This window comes from Solanum dulcamara, chromosome 5 (assembly GCF_947179165.1).
Source record: "Solanum dulcamara chromosome 5, daSolDulc1.2, whole genome shotgun sequence".
NCBI lineage: Eukaryota > Viridiplantae > Streptophyta > Magnoliopsida > Solanales > Solanaceae > Solanum > Solanum dulcamara.
The window spans coordinates 78,105,200-78,124,225 of record NC_077241.1 but is presented as its reverse complement, the minus strand read 5'-3'; the positions used below and the strand labels follow the sequence as shown (position 1 = coordinate 78,124,225).

The 19,026-nt window shown below is 32.6% G+C and overlaps 4 protein-coding genes across 6 annotated transcripts; 1 reads left to right on the top strand and 3 right to left on the bottom strand.

Annotated features, from left to right (window-relative positions):
- Positions 1 to 3,962: 3,962 nt before the first annotated feature.
- Positions 3,963 to 5,707, bottom strand: LOC129888587 (protein SPIRAL1-like 5). The gene is made up of 2 exons (XM_055963540.1): positions 5,373 to 5,707; positions 3,963 to 4,545 (listed from the first exon to the last, which is right to left on the bottom strand). The coding sequence occupies exons 1-2, from the start codon at positions 5,610 to 5,612 to the stop codon at positions 4,468 to 4,470; spliced, it is 318 nt and encodes a 105-aa protein (XP_055819515.1). The 5' UTR covers positions 5,613 to 5,707; the 3' UTR covers positions 3,963 to 4,467.
- A 4,931-nt stretch (positions 5,708 to 10,638) lies between these two features.
- LOC129890091 (uncharacterized) lies at positions 10,639 to 17,500 on the top strand. 2 transcript variants are annotated; one of them, XM_055965623.1, is made up of 4 exons: positions 10,639 to 10,736; positions 10,844 to 10,928; positions 11,644 to 11,866; positions 17,331 to 17,500. In XM_055965623.1, the coding sequence occupies exons 2-3, from the start codon at positions 10,856 to 10,858 to the stop codon at positions 11,823 to 11,825; spliced, it is 255 nt and encodes an 84-aa protein (XP_055821598.1). In that variant the 5' UTR covers positions 10,639 to 10,736; positions 10,844 to 10,855; the 3' UTR covers positions 11,826 to 11,866; positions 17,331 to 17,500. The 2 variants fall into 2 exon arrangements, with proteins under 2 accessions (XP_055821598.1, XP_055821599.1); XM_055965624.1 differs by lacking the exon at positions 17,331 to 17,500 and adding an exon at positions 15,205 to 15,829.
- LOC129890089 (uncharacterized) lies at positions 12,004 to 13,488 on the bottom strand. The gene is made up of 6 exons (XM_055965620.1): positions 13,106 to 13,488; positions 12,759 to 12,873; positions 12,593 to 12,677; positions 12,446 to 12,497; positions 12,262 to 12,316; positions 12,004 to 12,173 (listed from the first exon to the last, which is right to left on the bottom strand). The coding sequence occupies exons 1-6, from the start codon at positions 13,442 to 13,444 to the stop codon at positions 12,004 to 12,006; spliced, it is 816 nt and encodes a 271-aa protein (XP_055821595.1). The 5' UTR covers positions 13,445 to 13,488.
- On the bottom strand, positions 15,827 to 18,074 carry LOC129890090 (uncharacterized). Of its 2 annotated transcripts, none has more exons than XM_055965621.1 (6): positions 17,064 to 18,074; positions 16,769 to 16,883; positions 16,607 to 16,688; positions 16,456 to 16,525; positions 16,066 to 16,120; positions 15,827 to 15,979 (listed from the first exon to the last, which is right to left on the bottom strand). In XM_055965621.1, the coding sequence occupies exons 1-6, from the start codon at positions 17,409 to 17,411 to the stop codon at positions 15,852 to 15,854; spliced, it is 798 nt and encodes a 265-aa protein (XP_055821596.1). In that variant the 5' UTR covers positions 17,412 to 18,074; the 3' UTR covers positions 15,827 to 15,851. The 2 variants fall into 2 exon arrangements, with proteins under 2 accessions (XP_055821596.1, XP_055821597.1); XM_055965622.1 differs by having other exon boundaries at positions 16,456 to 16,507.
- Positions 18,075 to 19,026: the final 952 nt, after the last annotated feature.

Genomic DNA, 19,026 nt, shown 5'->3' with positions numbered 1-19,026 from the left:
GCTATGAATGTGAATGACATAAATAAGAACGAAACCTTGGTGAAGCTAGAAATTCCTTTGTGTCTCTATAAATTGAACATAGAATTAAATAAGGATTTTGTAGCAAGATGTTTGATGATGATGAAAATGATGTTCATCTTTAAAAAGTGAAATGGTTGATGAAGATGTAATGGTGATGATGATGTTTTGAGATGTAATGGATTGGAGTCTAATACGACTACAAGATATGATTTGCATAAATTGATTTGATTGGAGTCATACGAGGATCTTGAGTATAAATGATTATTTGAGAAGGAGTTTTAAAAATGATTTGTGAACGTTTTTGAATAAATTTTTTATGCACTATTTTGAGTTTAAAGAATGATTATTTTCATCTTTGATTTAGAAAGAGTTTAAGCATGATTTGAGTTTGAGAAGTCTCTTAATTATCATTTTGAGCATGAGTATTTTGAGTATAAACGAATTGAGCATTTTTACATTAAAATCATCTATTTTGAGATTGAGTTGGGGGGTTAAAATTATATTTTAAATGCATCTAATATTTACTACATTCATTAAGTTGAGATTGTATCAAATTTAAAAAGAAGAGTTTGATGATTGAGATGAGTTAATTTTGAAAGAAGGTCCAATGAGACCAGATTGATTGAGTTTTGAAAAGAATCCAATAAGATTAAATGAGCTAATTTGAAACTAAGTTCAAAGAGACTAAATGAGTATTTTGAGTATTTTACTCACCTGATAGATATGAGCATATTGAGTCTTGGGAGAAGTATTGAGCACTGAATTGAGTAAGAGTATAGTCCATACTCAAATCCCATGAATTACGTAGCCAATGTAGGAAGGGATTAGAATGTTAAAGTCGGATGTTTCCCTATTTTATTGTCTTGAAATAATAGAACTTGATTGATTGATGGATCCATGATTGTTGATTCGTTCATACCCTGGCAAAGTATTGAACGAACGTGGCAACAACGCCGGCTTGTTGCACTGGCTCATAGGTGATGTTTGTCGGTTAGAAAAACTTCCAAATTGAGTGGATTGTGCATGATATGATTGATTTGATTGAGATTGTAGATGATTGAGTCGAATTATAAAACATTGCTAAATTCTAATTTGCATATCTATTGAGTTGAGTCCTTTGACTTTATTATTGAGTTGATTGTATATGATTGTATTGAATTGGATGGTATGTAATTGGATTGTATACGATTGAATCGGATTATATATGATTGGATTGGATCGAATTATAAATGATTGGATTGAATTGGATTGTACATGATTGGATTGGATGGTATGTGATCGGATTGTATACGATTGGATTGGATTGGATTGGATCGGATTGTATATGATTGGATTGGATTGAATCGGATTGTATATGATTGGATTGGATCGGATTGTATATGATTGGATTGGATCGGATTGTATATGATTGGATTGGATCGGATTGTATATGATTGGATTGGATCGGATTATATATGATTGGATTGGATCGGATTGTATATGATTGGATTGGATCGGATTATATATGATTGGATTTGATCGGAATGTATATGATTGGATTGGATCGGATTGTATATGATTGAATTGGATCGGATTGTATATGATTGGATTGGATCGATTTGTAAATGATTAGATTGGATTGTATATGATTGGTCTCTGTCTAAACTGTATTCTTACTTTAGACTTATGACACATTGATTGAATCTTTCTTATCTTTCTGACTTGAGATATTTGAACTGATATTATTCTACCTTCATGTATGTTTCATTCTGCCATATTACATACTCGTACATTCCACGTACTAACGTCCATTTGGACCTGCATCATTTCAAGATGCAGAGACAAGTTTAAGAGATCATCAATAGGCGCACTGTTGAGGATCTGTTTACACTCAGCTTATTGGTGAGTGCTCCCCTACATTCGGAGGATACCACTTATGTTATTCTTGCGTAGAGTTTAGTCTCTTCATTCTGATTTAAGGTAGCCATGAACCTGTCATTGGCACCAATTAGATAGTAGTGATAGAGGCTTCATAGACTAGATAGTGATGGATCGATTGGGTATTTTATTTTCTTGAATTGTTCTTGTCAGGCTATTTTAATGACATAGATTGGAGTTCGATTTGTTGGCCCATGGCCTTTCTTCCTTGAGCTAGATTGTTGATTGAAATTGCCCACTTAATTACTTCTTTATATTAAGTCTTCCGCTGATTGAATGAATGAACGGATGTGTGATCAGGCCAAGTGGTTCGCTTGGGAGCCAGTAATGGTTTCTGAGTGCCGGCCACATCTAGGGTATCCTCCCGGGACGTGACACCCTCAATCTAAGGTGCTCAACCAAAAATCAAGAGATTCAAAAATCTTCTTACTTTCTCAAACATCGTGTCAAGCAAAAACCAAATAAACACATTAAAACAATGAAAAGTAACACTTGCAAGAATGGAGATGAGTACAAGTAGGGCAGGGAAGCAGCATGTCAATCTTAAACCCACCCGTGTCTGAAGGAGTAGACATGATTATAATGTTGAACCTTAATTATAACCATGCAAATCTTATCTCTAATCAAATCAATTCCTAGTCCCACATTATATAACTAGTCAAGATCCACTTGTGATTAATTTGAAATTTTCATCACAAAAACTATGTGATTAATGCAGAAAATAACTAATTAACCACCATCAAATAACATATTCTACAGGACAAAATTGTCAATTTCTACGGAGTGAACCATGAAAACAAGACTATACTCGTGTCATAGTACATTATTTATTACTATTTTCAAAGTGGAATTTGTTGTTCTAAGATTTTCTTATTATTAAAGTTCAATTCATATATATGTAAAATGATTATGACCTTATAAGTGGCAGGTGGAACAATAAATTTAATTACCATATAAAGCAAAATAAGTAGAAAACAAAACTGAAAGGTACGATCGGTGAAGAAGTTAGAGAAATATTAGCTCTTTCCCCTTCTTTACTAATAAAACATGATCAGTTCTAAATCTATTAACATGTATAGCTAAGAGAAGAAGAAACTTAATCGGTTGCATTACGATCCCGCTACATGCTCGATTAATTTGGAGAACGGTTGAATAACGCATTGACTAGATATTAATTATCTTGCATATATATTGACAGAAGTATTTGAACTCGTGACTTTCTGATTGTACAATAATAAGTTTCATTATTGCACTAAGGTGGGGAAGATCCAGGGTGGTGGGAGCGGCTTCCTAGGAATGCAATAACTTTTGCGTACACTTTGTATTTATATTGAAAAATTATAAGAAATATTTATTGAGAACTCAATAATTAAGTAGTTTCTTGGTCCAGCTAAAGAAATGGAACTTGGCATAAGCTTTGTTACCTTGATAAAAGTTCAATTCCTCTTGGGAATGAAGTTTTTTCCAAAAAAAAATAAATATGAAAAAATTGAAAATTGATGAACTTCAAATTCTGGATTCACCTCTGAATCATAGAGTTGAACGTAAACCATCCATGCCCTATATATATATTTAGATATTGAATTTTCTCTAACTTTTTTGTGTATTAACTTCTTTAATCTTATATCTTAATTTTCTTTAATAAAATTTGACTCTATCACGACCGGTGGAATGGAATCGGTGGGAAGAGAGGAAGTAGGGTTTGGTCCAAGCAAAGGAAAGCAAAATCCCCAATAATAAGGAAAGTATCCAATTGCATGAAAGGCAGTGAAAATACATTTTTTTATTGACTGCACAAAACTATAATCCATTCTTTAAATGTGGCCAACAAAAGATCAGGAACATAAAACAACTCATAGATATATTTTTAAAAAATAGAAACAAAAGGAATGACCCCAGCAAATATTATTGAGAGGAAACTATATTCTATATATGAGAAGAAAGAGAATATTATAATTAATATTTGGAAAATTTTTGTTCAAAGCTCTTTTCAAATTAACATTTGGATCAGGACAAACTCAGAATAATTAAAGAAAGCAAAGACCCCTTTATTACAACATGAATAATTTATTTCATTTAAAGATTGATATAATACATAATACTGAAAACCTTACAAACCCTAACCAAATTTGCATGATGATCTTCATCATACACAAATTAACTTCTTACACAACCGCACACAAATTTATATTAAAAGACTACTAATTAGCACACAAATACAAACATTGGAATTTCTAAAAACAAGTTAAAAGGCAAATTAAAGGGGGATGGGCAGTCCGATAGCACAAAGTATACTGCAATGTAGACAACCTGGTGTAATGCAAGCATGAGCGCGATTATCTCCACGTAAATTTGAACTCATGACCTTTAGATCACACAGAAATAACTTTATCATTACTCTAAGACTCCCCTTCACTGGTAAAATATAAATATTGAAACTATAGAGAAATTGCAAATTTCTCCCTTATTCAAACCCTAATTAATTAAACTTCATCCATGCTTAGAAGTTAGATAGATCATGAAGAAATATCAAGACTTATCTCCAAACAAATAGCCCAATGATGAATCTCCTCCTGGAACTGAATTCACCTTTGTCGATGGACGACCCTAGTTAAGAATTTAATTTAAATAAACAAAGAAAAAAAAAACAATTAACAACTATATAATATGAATCAATGAAAGAAAAAAAGAAAATGTACACGAAGAATTGATAAACCAAGAGCAACTACAACAAGAAGTTCCTCTATCCCAAGCAACAAAAATTAGAGTCAGCTATATAAATTCTTACTGACCATGCCGTTATTAAGCTATCAACATTATACAAAACAAAAATTACTTGAAGTTTACTATATTTCTGGATTGCGGCTAATATCACAAATTTTGAAAATTAAAACTAAGTTTAAATGCATCGGGTCAAAACAAATCTCGAAAAAAAATTCATATTCAAATGAAAATATTCTTGATAATTAACTAAGGGAAATCAAAAATGAAAATCATTAGAAGCTCTCTCTATATATTTTCAAGCTACTAGTAAATAAATCTAAGAACTATTAATGAATGAAAAGAAAAAAAAAGATAAAATGAACATACTTTCTTGATAATTAATTAACCAAGGGCAGTTAAAATGAAAATCATTAAAAGTTCTCCCTATTTTCAAGCTACTAGTTAATAATAAATTTAATAACTATGAATGAATGAAAGGGAAAAAGAGAAATCAAAGGGCAATTTTTATTTTATTTTATTTTATAACCAAGGGCAATAAAAAATGACAATTACCTATAGATCTAAGTTCTCTTTATTTTCAAGCTACTAGCTGTAAATAAATCTGAGAACTATATTATGAAAACAACTATGAACAAACTTTGTTGATAATTTATAACCAAGGACAATTGCATTATATAATATTATATATATAAACATAAAATAATACTCACAGTGATGAAAATTCCAGAATTTTGTCCCTGAGATTTTTGATAAGTAATTGAAGTAGTATTAGAATTATTTTGTGATTCATTTGCATCATCATCAATTCCATAGGGAGGTGCAAGAATGGTTGGAGAAGGTGGAGGCTCATCAATCTTTTGTTGCTTTTTATCATCACCAAATAGATAACCTAAAGAACTTTGACCTCCACCATAGCTAACACCTCTACCTGAATTTGGAGATTTCTCCATTAAAAATCTATTGAGAGGATTAAGGAATTAGAAAAAAAGATTAATTTGTGTTTAGTAGAAAGATTTAGCCCTTTTGTCCTTGAAAGCTAAGTGTAGGTGGTTTCCCTTTTTATGTTGGTAATTAGTACAAATGTAATTAGGTCATTTTCATCAACAATAACGTAACAACAACATACACAGTGTAATTTTATTAAATGAGGTTTTGGGAGGGTAGAGTGTACGCAGACCTTACTATTACCACTAGATCATGAGAGTTTTAAATGAGCTACTTTTAGAGTAAAAATGGAAAAGAAAAAAAAAATTGATAGGTGTTTCGACATGAATTGACTAATAATTGAAATTAAAAGAATACATTTGAAGTAAACTTGCAAAGTTATTTGAAAGTTAAGTGCATATATATTTGGACATGAAAACATAATTGAAGTTTTATTAGTGAGAAATTTAAAAAACATAATTAGACGTAACTTCAAGAGTTAATGAATTTAACCGTTAATTTCTTTAGCATTAACTGATTATATTTTTCAAGTTATGAATTGATATCTTTTTATGTACTATTTATTCAAATTTTAGTGAAATGTTACACATAATTTTATATTTCGTATCGAGAGTGTTGGGTTAAATGCACACATGAAAGGATACATGGCTCCATACAAAGGAAATAATGTAAGATATCATCTAGCTGAATTTCGCCGCGGTGCAATTTGACCATTGCGAGAGCCAAGAGTACGCATTGAGAAATTTAACTATTTACATTCTTCTTGTAGAAATTTAGTAGAGCGCACATTTGACGTTTGGAAAGCAAGATGGTCTATTTTGAGAGACATGTCATACTATCACATTGACACACAAAGGGACATCGTACTTGCTACTATGGCCATTCACAATTATATTAGAAAGAAATGCAATGTGGATGATACATTCCAAATAGCCGAGAATGAGAGTTATATTCTATCGGTTGATTCTAATGATATTGGCACAACCTCAAGAGCTAACAATATAGATGTCAAAGATGTAGGAGAACAAAATGATGTCTATTGGATGGAGTTTCGTGATATGTTTGCTAGTGACATTTCTAATGCTTGATGCTTGTATTATATGAATATTTTCCACTTCTTGTATTTATAGTGGAGTGCTTTCGGTTGTATTAGCACTTTTTATTTTGTGTCAAATTCTCCATCTTTGACACCCGTACTTTTTAAAACACTGCTTGAAACAAGGAAAAGTGAGGCTCTATTTGTTTTTAAAATTGACTAAACATATAAAGTGCAAAGTATTAATATTTTGGTGTATTCCACCACTAGAGTAAATTCCATATTCAAGGGACTATTTGAAAAAGAAAACTCAACAATGAATGTGATAAAGAGGTTCAATTGAGTATGAAATAATTAATTCTACAGAATTGGTAAAAGAGGTTGTGACATGTGACTTAGAAAAAGAGAACACGTAAAATAGGTTAGGTAAAGTGTAAAGTATTTATTGTGTATCTCTCCAAAAAGTCACTTCTATATTTAAAATCTAATAATGACTATTAAGATGTTGTACAATGAAGGTTGGTGATCGATGTATGGTGATTAGTTGTGGATATGATTGGCAGTGGAGGTGAATAAGTGTTGGTAGAGGCCAACTTATGGTGGTGGCAGTGGTGGAAATGCCAAGTAGTGGGGGTAATTGGTAGTTGTGTGGTGATAGTGAATAACATAGTGGTAAAAATTTGGCTTCACAAGAATTTATAGATGAACATTTTTTAAAGACTATACACGAGAAGGACTTTTCAGGAACAATACAGTAGTCAAAAACACGCTCTACAGAGAAGAACTCAACATTTATTATTAGTGAAGTATCATTAAATCTTGTAAAATCCACTCTTCACCGTTAACATAGGATATATCTGTTGAAGGAAGAAGAATGGTTTAATTATTATTCTCATAATTAATACACAACTCTTTATTTTAAAATAAGTGTCTCTTTTAGCTCATGCACCCCCCCCCCCCTTAAATAACATGTATTTATAAAAAATTAACTTAAATAAATATTTTATAGTGAAAGTGATTTTACAATATAAATTACTTTTGATTTAAATCAACTTTAGAGTTTAAAAATCTTTTAAATCAATTTATTGTGGTGTTAACAGCTTTAAGGGTATTTCAGTCACTTTGACAAAAAATAAGTGCTTAATAGCACCTATTTTCCAAACACATCAACAACTTATTTTCAGCATAAGCATTTTTCTCCAAACACTCAACTGCTTATTTATAAAAATAACTTTTAGCACTTAAAAGTTTTAAAAGCACTTTATATATAAAAGTCACTTTTTTTAAGTCCATCCAAATGGGCTCCTATTCAATTTACATACAACATAATTTTTTTCTTTCATTGACTAGAGACGGAAAAAATATAAAATTGTAAAATCTAGATGCTTGAACTAAGCCAAAGAAATCAATGAATAAAATAATGACCGGGAATAGAAAACAACAACAGAATAAAATATCCAGTGTAATTCACAAGTGAGATTGAAGAGAAGCCTTAGGTTGTGTTCGATAGATTTCTCAGCTCAAGTAAAGCATCATCTCAAAAGCAGTTTGAAAAAAAAAAGTTGGAAAATGAAAATAATAACAACAACGAAATAGAACGTTGTGAAAAGCAGTACATAACATATAGAGAAAGCATCATCTCAAAAGCGATTTGAAAAAGAAAATAAAAAAATGAACGTGATAACAACAATAAAATAGGATATTGTGAAAAGCAATACATAATATAAAAAAAGAATAACAACAATAATAAACTAGTGCGATAATAGAAACACAAAAAACATTGAATAACAATAGAATAACATCATTCTATATTGTGAATATGTTAATGTAAAGTGCAAACTATAATTCAACCATTGTCAATCAACTTTAACGGGTGATGAGTTAACACGTGACAGAGCTTAAAAAGAAGTTCATTAATGGTGTTAAATCAGGATAATTAGATATTTTTTACTTTGAATAAATAAAAAGGTGAGTAGTTATAGACTTGATTGCCAAAAAAAATACCAAATGGACCCAAAGAGTGAATCATACTATTTTTAATAAAAGGGGGAAAAAAGGTAAAACTAAAAGAATTAAGTAGTTTTGCTTATTAAGGGAGAGTTCGGTAGGAAGGGTACCTGTAGGGTAAAGTTATTATATTGATTTGAGTCATCATCCTCTAGTTTATAGCTTGGCCCATTGATTTGTGATGTAATATCACTATTAGAAACGTCCTGTCGGAATTTATCTCATTGATATAAGATTTGGAAAAAAAAAATACATCAAAATGTTAATGTCAAATCAAATTTTAATAGATTCGATGAAAAATTAGCGATTTTCTATTGATATATATGTTTTCTAATGATAAATCAAGTATATTTTGATTCTAAATTAGTTAAACTTGATTATATAAGTTTTATGTGTTTATTCAATGCAAGATTAGCAAATGTGGTGTGTAGTAATATTTTTTAAAACCTCCCATTGTAAGTTCATACCGGATATTATACTAATATAAAAGTACATATCGATTAAATGGGGTCCAAACACATATCACTGAAGTTTAGTCATTTTTGCCTAAATTTCATGTCATATGTGATTGAATTTAGTTATTTTTATCTGAACTTCAATCATTTTTGTTTGAACTTCAATCATATAAAAATTTCAGATACTACATACCTAAAGTTATTTCAAAATAAGAAGACATGCAAAAATCATTAAAACCTAGTACATATCGATTAAATAGTGGTGTTCAAATATGATACCCCGTTGTTACTTACCACCTATGTTTCATTAGAAATTAATGATTATTAAATAGAGCTAATTACTTGTAAGTGTGTTTTATTATATTAAAAAATTAAATTGATTTGACTTAAAGATGTGATACGGATAAATAGTTATAATAGGTACAAGTTCACTATCAGATGGGAGTTGGTTTAATGACTAATTGCAATGAAGTTGTAGACAATCACACCCCATTTAGGCTTAGTGGGTTCCAATTGTTGAATTATGTGTTTTATGAGTTGTAATCTACTAATTAAGATGTTATGGTTTCATGTTTTGTTAGGTTGAGATATATATGTATAATTTTTTTTCTTTCTACTTTAGTTTTTGTTGTAGTCAGGCGAATTTAAGATTTTATATTTTAATTTTTAAGGTTTTTAATATTAAATTCATTGAACTTTTAAATTATGATTTCAAATTTAAAAAATCTAAAATTTTGATTTTTTATCAAAAAAATCAATGCGCTAATACATAGGGTTTGGATAAATTCAATAGCAAAACAATGGAGATGACTATGATTATGATCATTATAATCATAAAAATACAAGTGAAAACTCATAAAATTACATATTTTGCCTTTCAAATAGTTTGTTCTTTAATTTTTGCCCTTTAGCAATTGTTTTTATACCTAATAAGACATAAGTTATTTAAAAATTAAAGTCATGTCCATACATAACTTGTGAAATCTTGTGATACAAAAAATATAAATTTATATCCCGTAAACTTTGATTTTTTCCCCCAAAAAATTAAAGACAACACAAAATAGGGACAAATGCACAAATGACTCTCGGATATATTCATATCCCTCTTAAATACATCCCTATCCTTTCTCAAATACTTTCATCCCCTGTTGGACATTCCTATTCCCTTTCGGATACATTCTTATCCCCTCTCGGATACATCTCTCTCAGTAAGTAATGTATCATTTGCAATGTATCGGACAACTAAGAAATGTATCTGAGATCAATGAAAAATCTGAATTTTTTGTAATTGGAGAAACTTCTGAGATAGGATGTAATTAACTCCCAAATGTATGGGATTTCTGTACTTTATATTAGTATAATATCCGGGTAAAGAAACGGACTAGCCCAACATTCATCAAAATGGGCCCTTATTAGCAAGTGTCAGTAACAATATAGGCCCAAATAATCTTAATTAAACGAAGGCCGCCCACATTATGACCCAGCCCGTACCCAAAAATCCAGCAAGCCCACTTGAACTTTCAAGAACATTCGCCAGCTCCTTTTTTGTTCCGACCACCTTGGAACTGCTGACAATTCTCTAAGCCAAAAAAAAAATCAGTTTTTTAGCAAAAAAAATTCAAGATTTTGAGGTACATTTCTTCAATTTCATCAATCTTTTTAATCATGGGTTTTCTCAGTTGGTTCCATAATTCAGTATTGTATGTTTATTTTCACAAATTTCTTCCATGATTTACAGGACTTTGGTGAAATGATTCGAACTAAAACTTTGGTTCCTGCGATAAGCAAATTCAAAAACATATATCCACCTGGAAGTAGAATTGGTAATTTCAAACTTCTTCAGTGTTACTATTTTTCTTTTTAAAGGATTGGTCTTGAAGGACTCTCTTTTTTTTTTCTTAAGATAAAAATGTATGCTTTGGAACTACATAACAAATGTTGTATCCATTTTATCTAGATGTTTGACTTATGTATACAGTTTATACTTCTTCCCTCTCAATTTAAGTGTCGGGAGTTACGAAATTTAAGAAATAAAGGAAGACTTTTTGAATCTTGTATGGTTAAATTAAACATGTGTGTAGTTGTATAAATCATGTGGTCTTAAACTTAACGTGTCATGTAAGAGGCTGGAATTTGAAACTTACGGACCATATAAAGAGACACTCTCTTTGTGACAGACTAAAAAGTAAAATAAGACACTTAAACTGGGACGATGTATCATACTGATTGTAGTGGAGAAAATATAGTTTGGCAGAAAAATGAAACGAAAAAGTTCAAAATGTGAACATTGAAATGAATTTGAATTCTTAGAAGTTTTATGGAAGTTTTGATAAGTAAATAGGAGTATTATCAATGGAATAGTATAAGAGAATATTTCGTTCGGAAACAGAAAGAGTGTCATAAATTCGCATGGAGATAGAATTGTTATTACAAATGTACAAGAAAATTGTAGTTGAAGAAAAAGTCATTTGACTGCTTGATTTACTGTTATATTCATTTTGAGTATGAATTACTGAATCATGGCAAACTTTGATAAAGTTGGAACAATGACCCCTAAGAAGCAAGTAAATGATGATGCTGGAGAAGCCCAGATGAAGGCGGAGAACATTGAACCTCTCGTTGCTTTTAGCAGGCCACCTCCGATGCCTCCTTTCCTTGGACCTCTAGTTGCTCTTTCATTGCTTGAATCATGGTCAACACGAGAGAGCAATGATGATTGACAGCTGATATGGTTAATGGCTTATGCCTTCTGTCAATAGAAGTAAGAAATTTTTTAAGGTTTTACTGTGCTTGTTATGAATGTGAAATCTGTCTTGTCTGCTACCGTTTATATGTATGTAGGAAAAGTAAAGCCTTGAATGATGTCCAATGTCATGAGTGTCAAGCTGTGTACATGTTCTACTCGTGAAATTTCTTTATAATGAACAGGAATATCATGTAGATAAGTGTAAGAAAGGCGACTATGATACTCCATAACTTGCTGTAGCAGGCAAGAATTGGACGTATGCTGGGCTGTAGAGCTATATTGTAGATACTTGGTAACAGAAGGGGACTCATCAGAAACAACCCTGAATAGGAAAAAAAATTGCCATGTTGAGAATATTTCCGTTCTCTTGTTGATGAAACTATATAAATAACCCAAATAAAACAACATACATTCAGTGGCCTCAGGGAAAGCATCACATGCTGAAATGACCTTTTGGAAGACTTCCTGCAATTTTCAAGACAAGAACACCGTGTGCATAAATGAAATAGAAACTGAACAAGAATCAAGAATTGCAGTTGTTGACTTGCCAATATCAGGAAAAAACAATGAATGTCTTGGTACAGGTATTCGTACCAAAGAGAAGCTTCCTGGTTTGATTGGCGATTCAAAGATTACTTGAGCTTTCCTGCATGAATTTCCATTTCCAGGGAACTTAATGCTTGTAATAACAGAGTAATAGGGTGAAAGCTAACATGGCTTCAGAAAAGTTTGAAAATTTACTTTATGACTAGTTCTTGATCTTCATCTCTTGATAACTCGTAGCAGCTGCAGCCTCTAGTGAAAGGAACCTGTTTCTTGTTCCACTCTGTTCTTACCAAAATACGCTTTCTCATGTTCCAATATTTACATTTTCATTAGATGTAAAAAATAAGTTTCTCATTGTTACCTAAATGCCACTTTACTACAATTGTAAGATCAATTCCCTCATAAATGTGTTCAATGCAGAACTCTGTGTTCTTTCCCATGCATGTGGTTAGTTGCCCCAGAAATTTCAGAGCCTCCTGCATCAGTTTACAAATCGGAGATATAACCACTAGAGTATAATAGAGAACCCTTAGTGTTAGATAATCCTTAAGTATGGAGTGTAGAAATATTATGGATAAAAACAGAGCATTTATGATATACAGTTGATCGCAACTAACTTGGGTTGAGGCACAATAGTTGTTATTGAGCTCAAAAAGTTGGATAAAAGAAAAGTACAATTCATATTTCTGTGAGGAAAAGAGAGGTAACCTTTCTGCCTCGGAATGGTTGACTGTAGGAGAAATCTTCAAAGAAACAATCTTTAGCTATGAGCAGTGCTAGTTGGTTCATGTCCTTGTTGTTGATACTAGAGTAGAACTTCTTGATTATGTCGGATGGTGAAAACATACTCATGCCATTCTCAGGATTTAACATCGAAAGTGTGACCAAACAGTTAGATTTGCTCTTGATGCCTCGTATTTTAAATTTTTGTTGTGATACTTTCGTAACTGATTCATGGCTAGCTTTGAATGGAGGGATGGTCAGGATACGCATAAACTCCGGTTTAGACCATACACTATGCTGGAGAAGCTGGCCTGAAAATGACATTTTAATGTATATAGCAGCACTATAGAAACTACATCATCTATATATGGACCCATAATTTAAAAAAGCATAAAAACTTTGGTTTAAAGCTTTGGCATTGAGAAAAGGACTTATTCCTTTCCTAAAATTGTTGTTTTAATGTATCTGCCTTGCTCTGTACTCAAGGTACCAACTTAGTATAGAGTCAAATTTATCCATATTAAGATGACATGTGGTTTTCTACTTTCTTGGTTTCTACTTTCTGATTTTTTTCTTATCCTATTCGTTCTTCTTCTTTATTTTTGGTTGGGGGGGGGGGGGTTGCCAATTCTATTTAAAGTGTCAAGTAAATGTTGAATGCATAGATGGGGCCTAGTGGTCTAGGAAATTGGGGTGAACCACGAGGTTGATTGCAAACTTAGGTGGGGCTTAGTAATCAAGGAAATTGGGGTGAATTGAGGTCTCAGGTTCAAATTCCAGCAAAGACATAAAAAAATCAGGTGATTTTTTTTCCATATGTCAAATCCTTCGTGGAAAGAGTTTCCACCTATGTTGGTGGGAAGCAGTAGGTACTGTTGGAATTAGTCAAGGTGCGTGCAAGCTTGCTCAAACATTAATAAAAATGATGCTGCGATCGTATGGCTTATGTTCCTCTAGTGGAATTAGAAGAGGTTGTACACACTCATGCTAATACTGCTTTTTATAATAAAAGTGGAAATATAATCACTAGATTGATAAAGACCTTGCTTTCTAGGTGTTCTGAACACTAGAACATAGTCATAACATGGGGAAGAAATGATGTCTAGATACAAGAAATCAACGAAAGTGACACTACAATACTCTCTAAGAACCCTGAGGTTACTCGACTCTGACTTGTCAATCTCTTGCAAGATGGGGAGGGATTAGGGAAGGATATCTAAATACAAGAGATTAGCGAAACTGACACTATACAAAATTCCTCTAAAACACTTGAGGTCATTCGACTCTGATTGATCAATCTCCCATCACTATTATCTCGTGCATAAAGGATTGCTCATGCTTTCCATCCATCGACATAATTTTAGATCATAACCATTGTTAGCTCTTAGGATTTGAGGAGGAATTTTAACGTCGAGTGGTGACCGTGGTGACCATGGCCCGCCAGCGACTGCAACACTATGGCAGCTATCCTTGTCATAACTTTCCCTCTCTTAGCAAGTGGCCTATGTCCTTTGATCTTCTTGTCGAGTAACATAGGAGTGGCTGCTGCATCATTTATTCTGGGGGGCATCTTGCTTGTTTAACAAGAAACAAGATGATTATTAGTGTTTTGACAATGCAATTGCATGAATTATAACTATCTATATAAACCACTAACGTTTCTTGCTCACTCAAGAAGCAACACCCCTTTGTTTGTAGCTACGATTGCTTTTGATGACAAAAGGACAAGTTATTAGCATCCTCTTGTAGTAGGTTCATCACTAGGTAAGTCAGTAGGGATGGGTATTACAGCTAAGTTTTTCTTGATCATAAATATTCCCTATATTCATTTTAATGTTTATTTTTCAAACATTAGTTGACTATGAAGTTAAATAAATCTGTGCAATTCATTTGTCAACCTCCAATTTGTTGAGCATACAAAATTTGGCAACTAATCATTTACAATATGTGCTTGTTAGGCTTTATGTGTTTTCTTTTTCTATAACCCACGTAGGCATGATGATTCTATCCTATAAAGAAAACAATACAGAAGTTGTAATTATACTCTTTGTCTGGTTTTCCTATATCTATTCTTTTCCTCTCAGTTGGGGCTGACACATTTGAGCCGAGGGTCTTTCGGAAACAGTCTCTTTACCTCCATGAGGTAGTGGTAAGGTCTGCGTACACTTTACTCTATCCAAACCCCACGAGTGGGATTTCACTGGGTATGTTGTTGTTGTTGTTGTTTTGCGTTCCCCTGAGAAAGAACTGCCACTTGGATTCATTTTAAGTCTTGAATTCTTGTATATGGTTTGACTATTTTATTCTTAATGATTGTTAATGTATTGTAATCCTCCTATTCATGCTTATTTGGACAGATCATGTTCTCCAAAGCTCACGTAGACGGGGTGTGCGAACAATTTTTTTTAACTTGTAGGTTTGGACATGTCATTCATCAATCACTCAATGTTTGGTACTGAGAATCACTAATAAAGAGACTCACAACCATAAAGATAGTCTTTCCATAAAGAATAGCTTACCACTTGAATTTTTAGATCGAAATTCAACCCAGCTTATTCAACAGTCAATATTAGAGGTCTCGGTAGGGGTTCCAATTTTTCTCAAAACCAACACTCAATCATACAGTTGTTTTCGAGCAGATTTTAACAGATATCCCCAAGTGTAACTATTTATAGTAGCACTAGTCTAATTACATAAATGGCCAAATGGGCTTTAGGACTTAATTACAAAGCTAGTCATTCTTTGGAGTTTGATCCTGATCTTTTGAACCACTCCAAGGACTTAAGGTTGACATGTAACTGAGCCATGATGTGTAGCGGGAATAGGAAGTTATCAGTTCAGGACTCATCACGAACAACCCTGCATAGGAATTTTTTTTGCCCTGTTGAGAATATTTCTGTTCTCTTGTTGGCGAAAATATAAAGAACATAAAGAAATCAACATACATTCAGCAGCCTGAGGGAAAGCATCACATACTGAAATGACCTTCTGGAATGCTTCCTGCATTTTGTGAAGACAGGAACATCGCGTGCATTAATGAAATAGAAACTGAACAAAAATCAAGAATTGCAGTTGCAAATTGCCAATATCAGGAAAAAAGAGTGAACATCATGTTGATGAATTAGCTTGTCTAGTTTGCGCTTTTCTGAGATAGAAGTTTGGTGGTATTGAAACCAAAGCTTGATAACATATTGTTGATAAATTTGCTTGTATAATTTGAGATTTTCTGAGATAAAGTTTTGTGATTAACATACCAAAGCTAGATAACCTATTGTTGATAAATTAGCTTGTCTAGTTTGCACTTTTCTGAAATAGAGCATTGATTATATTCATACCAAAGCTACGCTTCCTGGTTTGATTGGTGATTCAACAATTACTTGAGCTTTCCTGCATAAATTTCCATTTCTGGAGCACTTAATGCTTGTGCTGACAAAGTAATAGGCTTAAAGGTAAACATAGATGGCGTTAGAAAACCTTGAAATTTACCTTATGACTATTTCTTCTCCGTCTCTTGATAATTCGTAGCAACTGCAGCCTCTAGTGAAAGGAATCTGTTTGTTGTTCCACTCTTTTCATGAAAATATACTTTTGTCATGTTTGAATATTTACATTTTCATTAGATGTAAGAAATAAGTTATTCATCGTTACCTAAGTGCCAGTTTACCATAGTTGTGAGGTCAACTCCCTCATAAATGTGTTCAATGCAGTACTCTGTGTTCTTCCCCATGCATGTGATTAGTTGCCCCAGAAATTTCAGAGCCTCCTGCATCAATTTACAAATCGAAGATATAACCACTATAGTATATTACAGAATCCTTAGTGTTAGTAATCCTTATGTTGATCTCAACTAGCTTGGGATTGAGGCGAAGTAGTTGTTATTGAGCTCAAAAGTTGTACAAAAGAAAAGTACAGTTCATGTTTCCGAGAGAAAAGGAGAGGTAACCTTTCTCCCTTGGAATGGTTGAGTGTAGGAGAAATCATCATAGAAACAATCTTCGGCTATGAGCTGTGCTAGTTGGTTCATGTCCTTGTTGTTGATACTAGAGTAGAACTTCTTGATTGTGTCGGCTGGAGAAAGTGCACTCATACTCGTGCCATTCTCAGGATTTAACTTCGAAAATGTAACCAAACAGTTGGATTTGTTCTTGATGCCTCGTATTTTAAGTTTTCGTTGTGATAGCTTCTTAACTGATTCATGTTTAGCTTTCAGTAATGATGGGACGCTCAGGGTATGCGTAAACTCCGGTTTGGACCATAGACTATGCTGGAGAAGTTGGCCTGATAATGCCATTTTAATTGATAATATCAAAACTATTGAAACTATACATTATCTATATATGAACCCATGATTGAAAAAAAGCATAAAAACTTTGCTTTAAAGCCTTGAAATTGAGGAAAGGACCTGTTCCTTGCCTATTTTATTTGCTTTGATGTCTCTGCCTTGCATTGTACTTAAGGTATCCACTTAGTATAGAACCAAATTTAACAATCTTCAAGATGGTTTTATGACAATGTGTATCATGAGATTTTCTATTTTCTTGGCTTTTTTTCTTTTCTTTTTTTGGACACTGGAAATTTGTTACAACACGCGGAAAAGACATCTGATAAATACAATAAACCAATGAAAATGACACTATACAAAACTCTCTATAACCTTTGAGGTCGCTCTACTCTGACTGGTCAATCTTCTGTCATTGTTATCTCATGCATAAAGAATTGTTCACGCTTCCCATGCGTCAACGTATTTCTTAGGATTTTGGGGTGGAATTTGAATGTCGAGTGGCAGCCATGGTGATCATGGCTGCCAACGAATGCAACGCCAAGGCAACTATCCTTGCCTTAACTTGCCCTCTCTTAGGAAGTGGTCTATGCCCTTTTATCTTCTTGTCAAATAACACTGGAGTGGTTGGTGCATCATTTATTCTAAGGGACATCTTTTCTGGAACCTTTGTTTAACAACCTCATGAATATTAGTGTTTCGACAATTCAACCTCATGAATTATGATTATATATAAATCATAAAATTTGCTTCCTTATTCAAGAAACAGCGCCCCTTTCTTTGTAGCTACGATATTAAGGTTGTTTTGATGACAAAAGGACAAGTTATTAGCAGCCTCTTGTAGTAGGTTCATCACTAGGTAAGGCAGTAGGGAGGCAATGACAGCTAATTTTTTCTTGACCAAAACTATTCCCTAATGTAGATTTTAGTGTTTATTTTCATATCATTAGTTGATTATATATGCAACAACAACAAGAACATATTCAGTATAATTTCACAAATGGGGTCTCTATCTATCTAGAGTGATTGTTTTCGATAGACCTTCGGTTCAAGTAAAGTAAATCAAAGCATGTATGAAAAGGTATATTATAATGAAGAAGTCATAATAAAGAAACAATAGGTAATAATAAAATCAAAGAATTGAATTTGTTGAGTATTTATGAAGTTAAATAAATCCGTGCAATTCACATTTGTCAACTAATTAGTTAATAAAGTATACAAAAATATTGCAACTAATCATTTATTAAATACACAATAGAGTAGATTGTTAGCTAATGGAGGTCAAGATCAGGATGAATACATCATGGGTAGCTTGTTAGGCTTTATGTGTTTTCTTTTTCTACGACCTACATAGGCATGATGATTCTAGCCTATAAAGAAAAATAATTAAAAAAATTGTAATGATACTCTTCGTCTGGTTTTATGCTCATGTTTTTTAAGTTGTCATTCTATGTGCTACTTTTGCCTTGAGAAAGAATTGTCATTTGACAAATATTAGATAACTCTGTTCAAGCGTAATAGTAGTTTTTTTTTAACTTGTAGGTTTGTATGAACAACTAGATAATTCAAATAGTTATGTACCTTGGTAAGTAGCAAGAAAGTAATTGAGAAACTGTGAAACATGAGG

Bases quoted from the DNA above. Each gene is read 5' to 3' on its own strand.
- LOC129888587 (XM_055963540.1), bottom strand. From the start codon at position 5,612: ATGGAGAAATCTCCAAATTCAGGTAGAGGTGTTAGCTATGGTGGAGGT. The intron at 4,546-5,372 runs GTGAGTATTATT...ATTCTTAACTAG, and splicing joins ATTCTGGAATTTTCATCACT to GGTCGTCCATCGACAAAGGT.
- LOC129890091 (XM_055965623.1), top strand. From the start codon at position 10,856: ATGATTCGAACTAAAACTTTGGTTCCTGCGATAAGCAAATTCAAAAAC. The intron at 10,929-11,643 runs GTAATTTCAAAC...ACTTTGATAAAG, and splicing joins TCCACCTGGAAGTAGAATTG to TTGGAACAATGACCCCTAAG.
- LOC129890089 (XM_055965620.1), bottom strand. From the start codon at position 13,444: ATGTCATTTTCAGGCCAGCTTCTCCAGCATAGTGTATGGTCTAAACCG. The intron at 12,874-13,105 runs GTTACCTCTCTT...AAACTGATGCAG, and splicing joins AACCATTCCGAGGCAGAAAG to GAGGCTCTGAAATTTCTGGG. The intron at 12,174-12,261 runs GTATGTTGTTTT...TTTCCTATTCAG, and splicing joins TTTCCCTGAGGCCACTGAAT to GGTTGTTTCTGATGAGTCCC.
- LOC129890090 (XM_055965621.1), bottom strand. From the start codon at position 17,411: ATGGCATTATCAGGCCAACTTCTCCAGCATAGTCTATGGTCCAAACCG. The intron at 16,884-17,063 runs GTTACCTCTCCT...AAATTGATGCAG, and splicing joins AACCATTCCAAGGGAGAAAG to GAGGCTCTGAAATTTCTGGG. The intron at 16,526-16,606 runs GTAAATTTCAAG...TAAGTGCTCCAG, and splicing joins GGAGAAGAAATAGTCATAAG to AAATGGAAATTTATGCAGGA.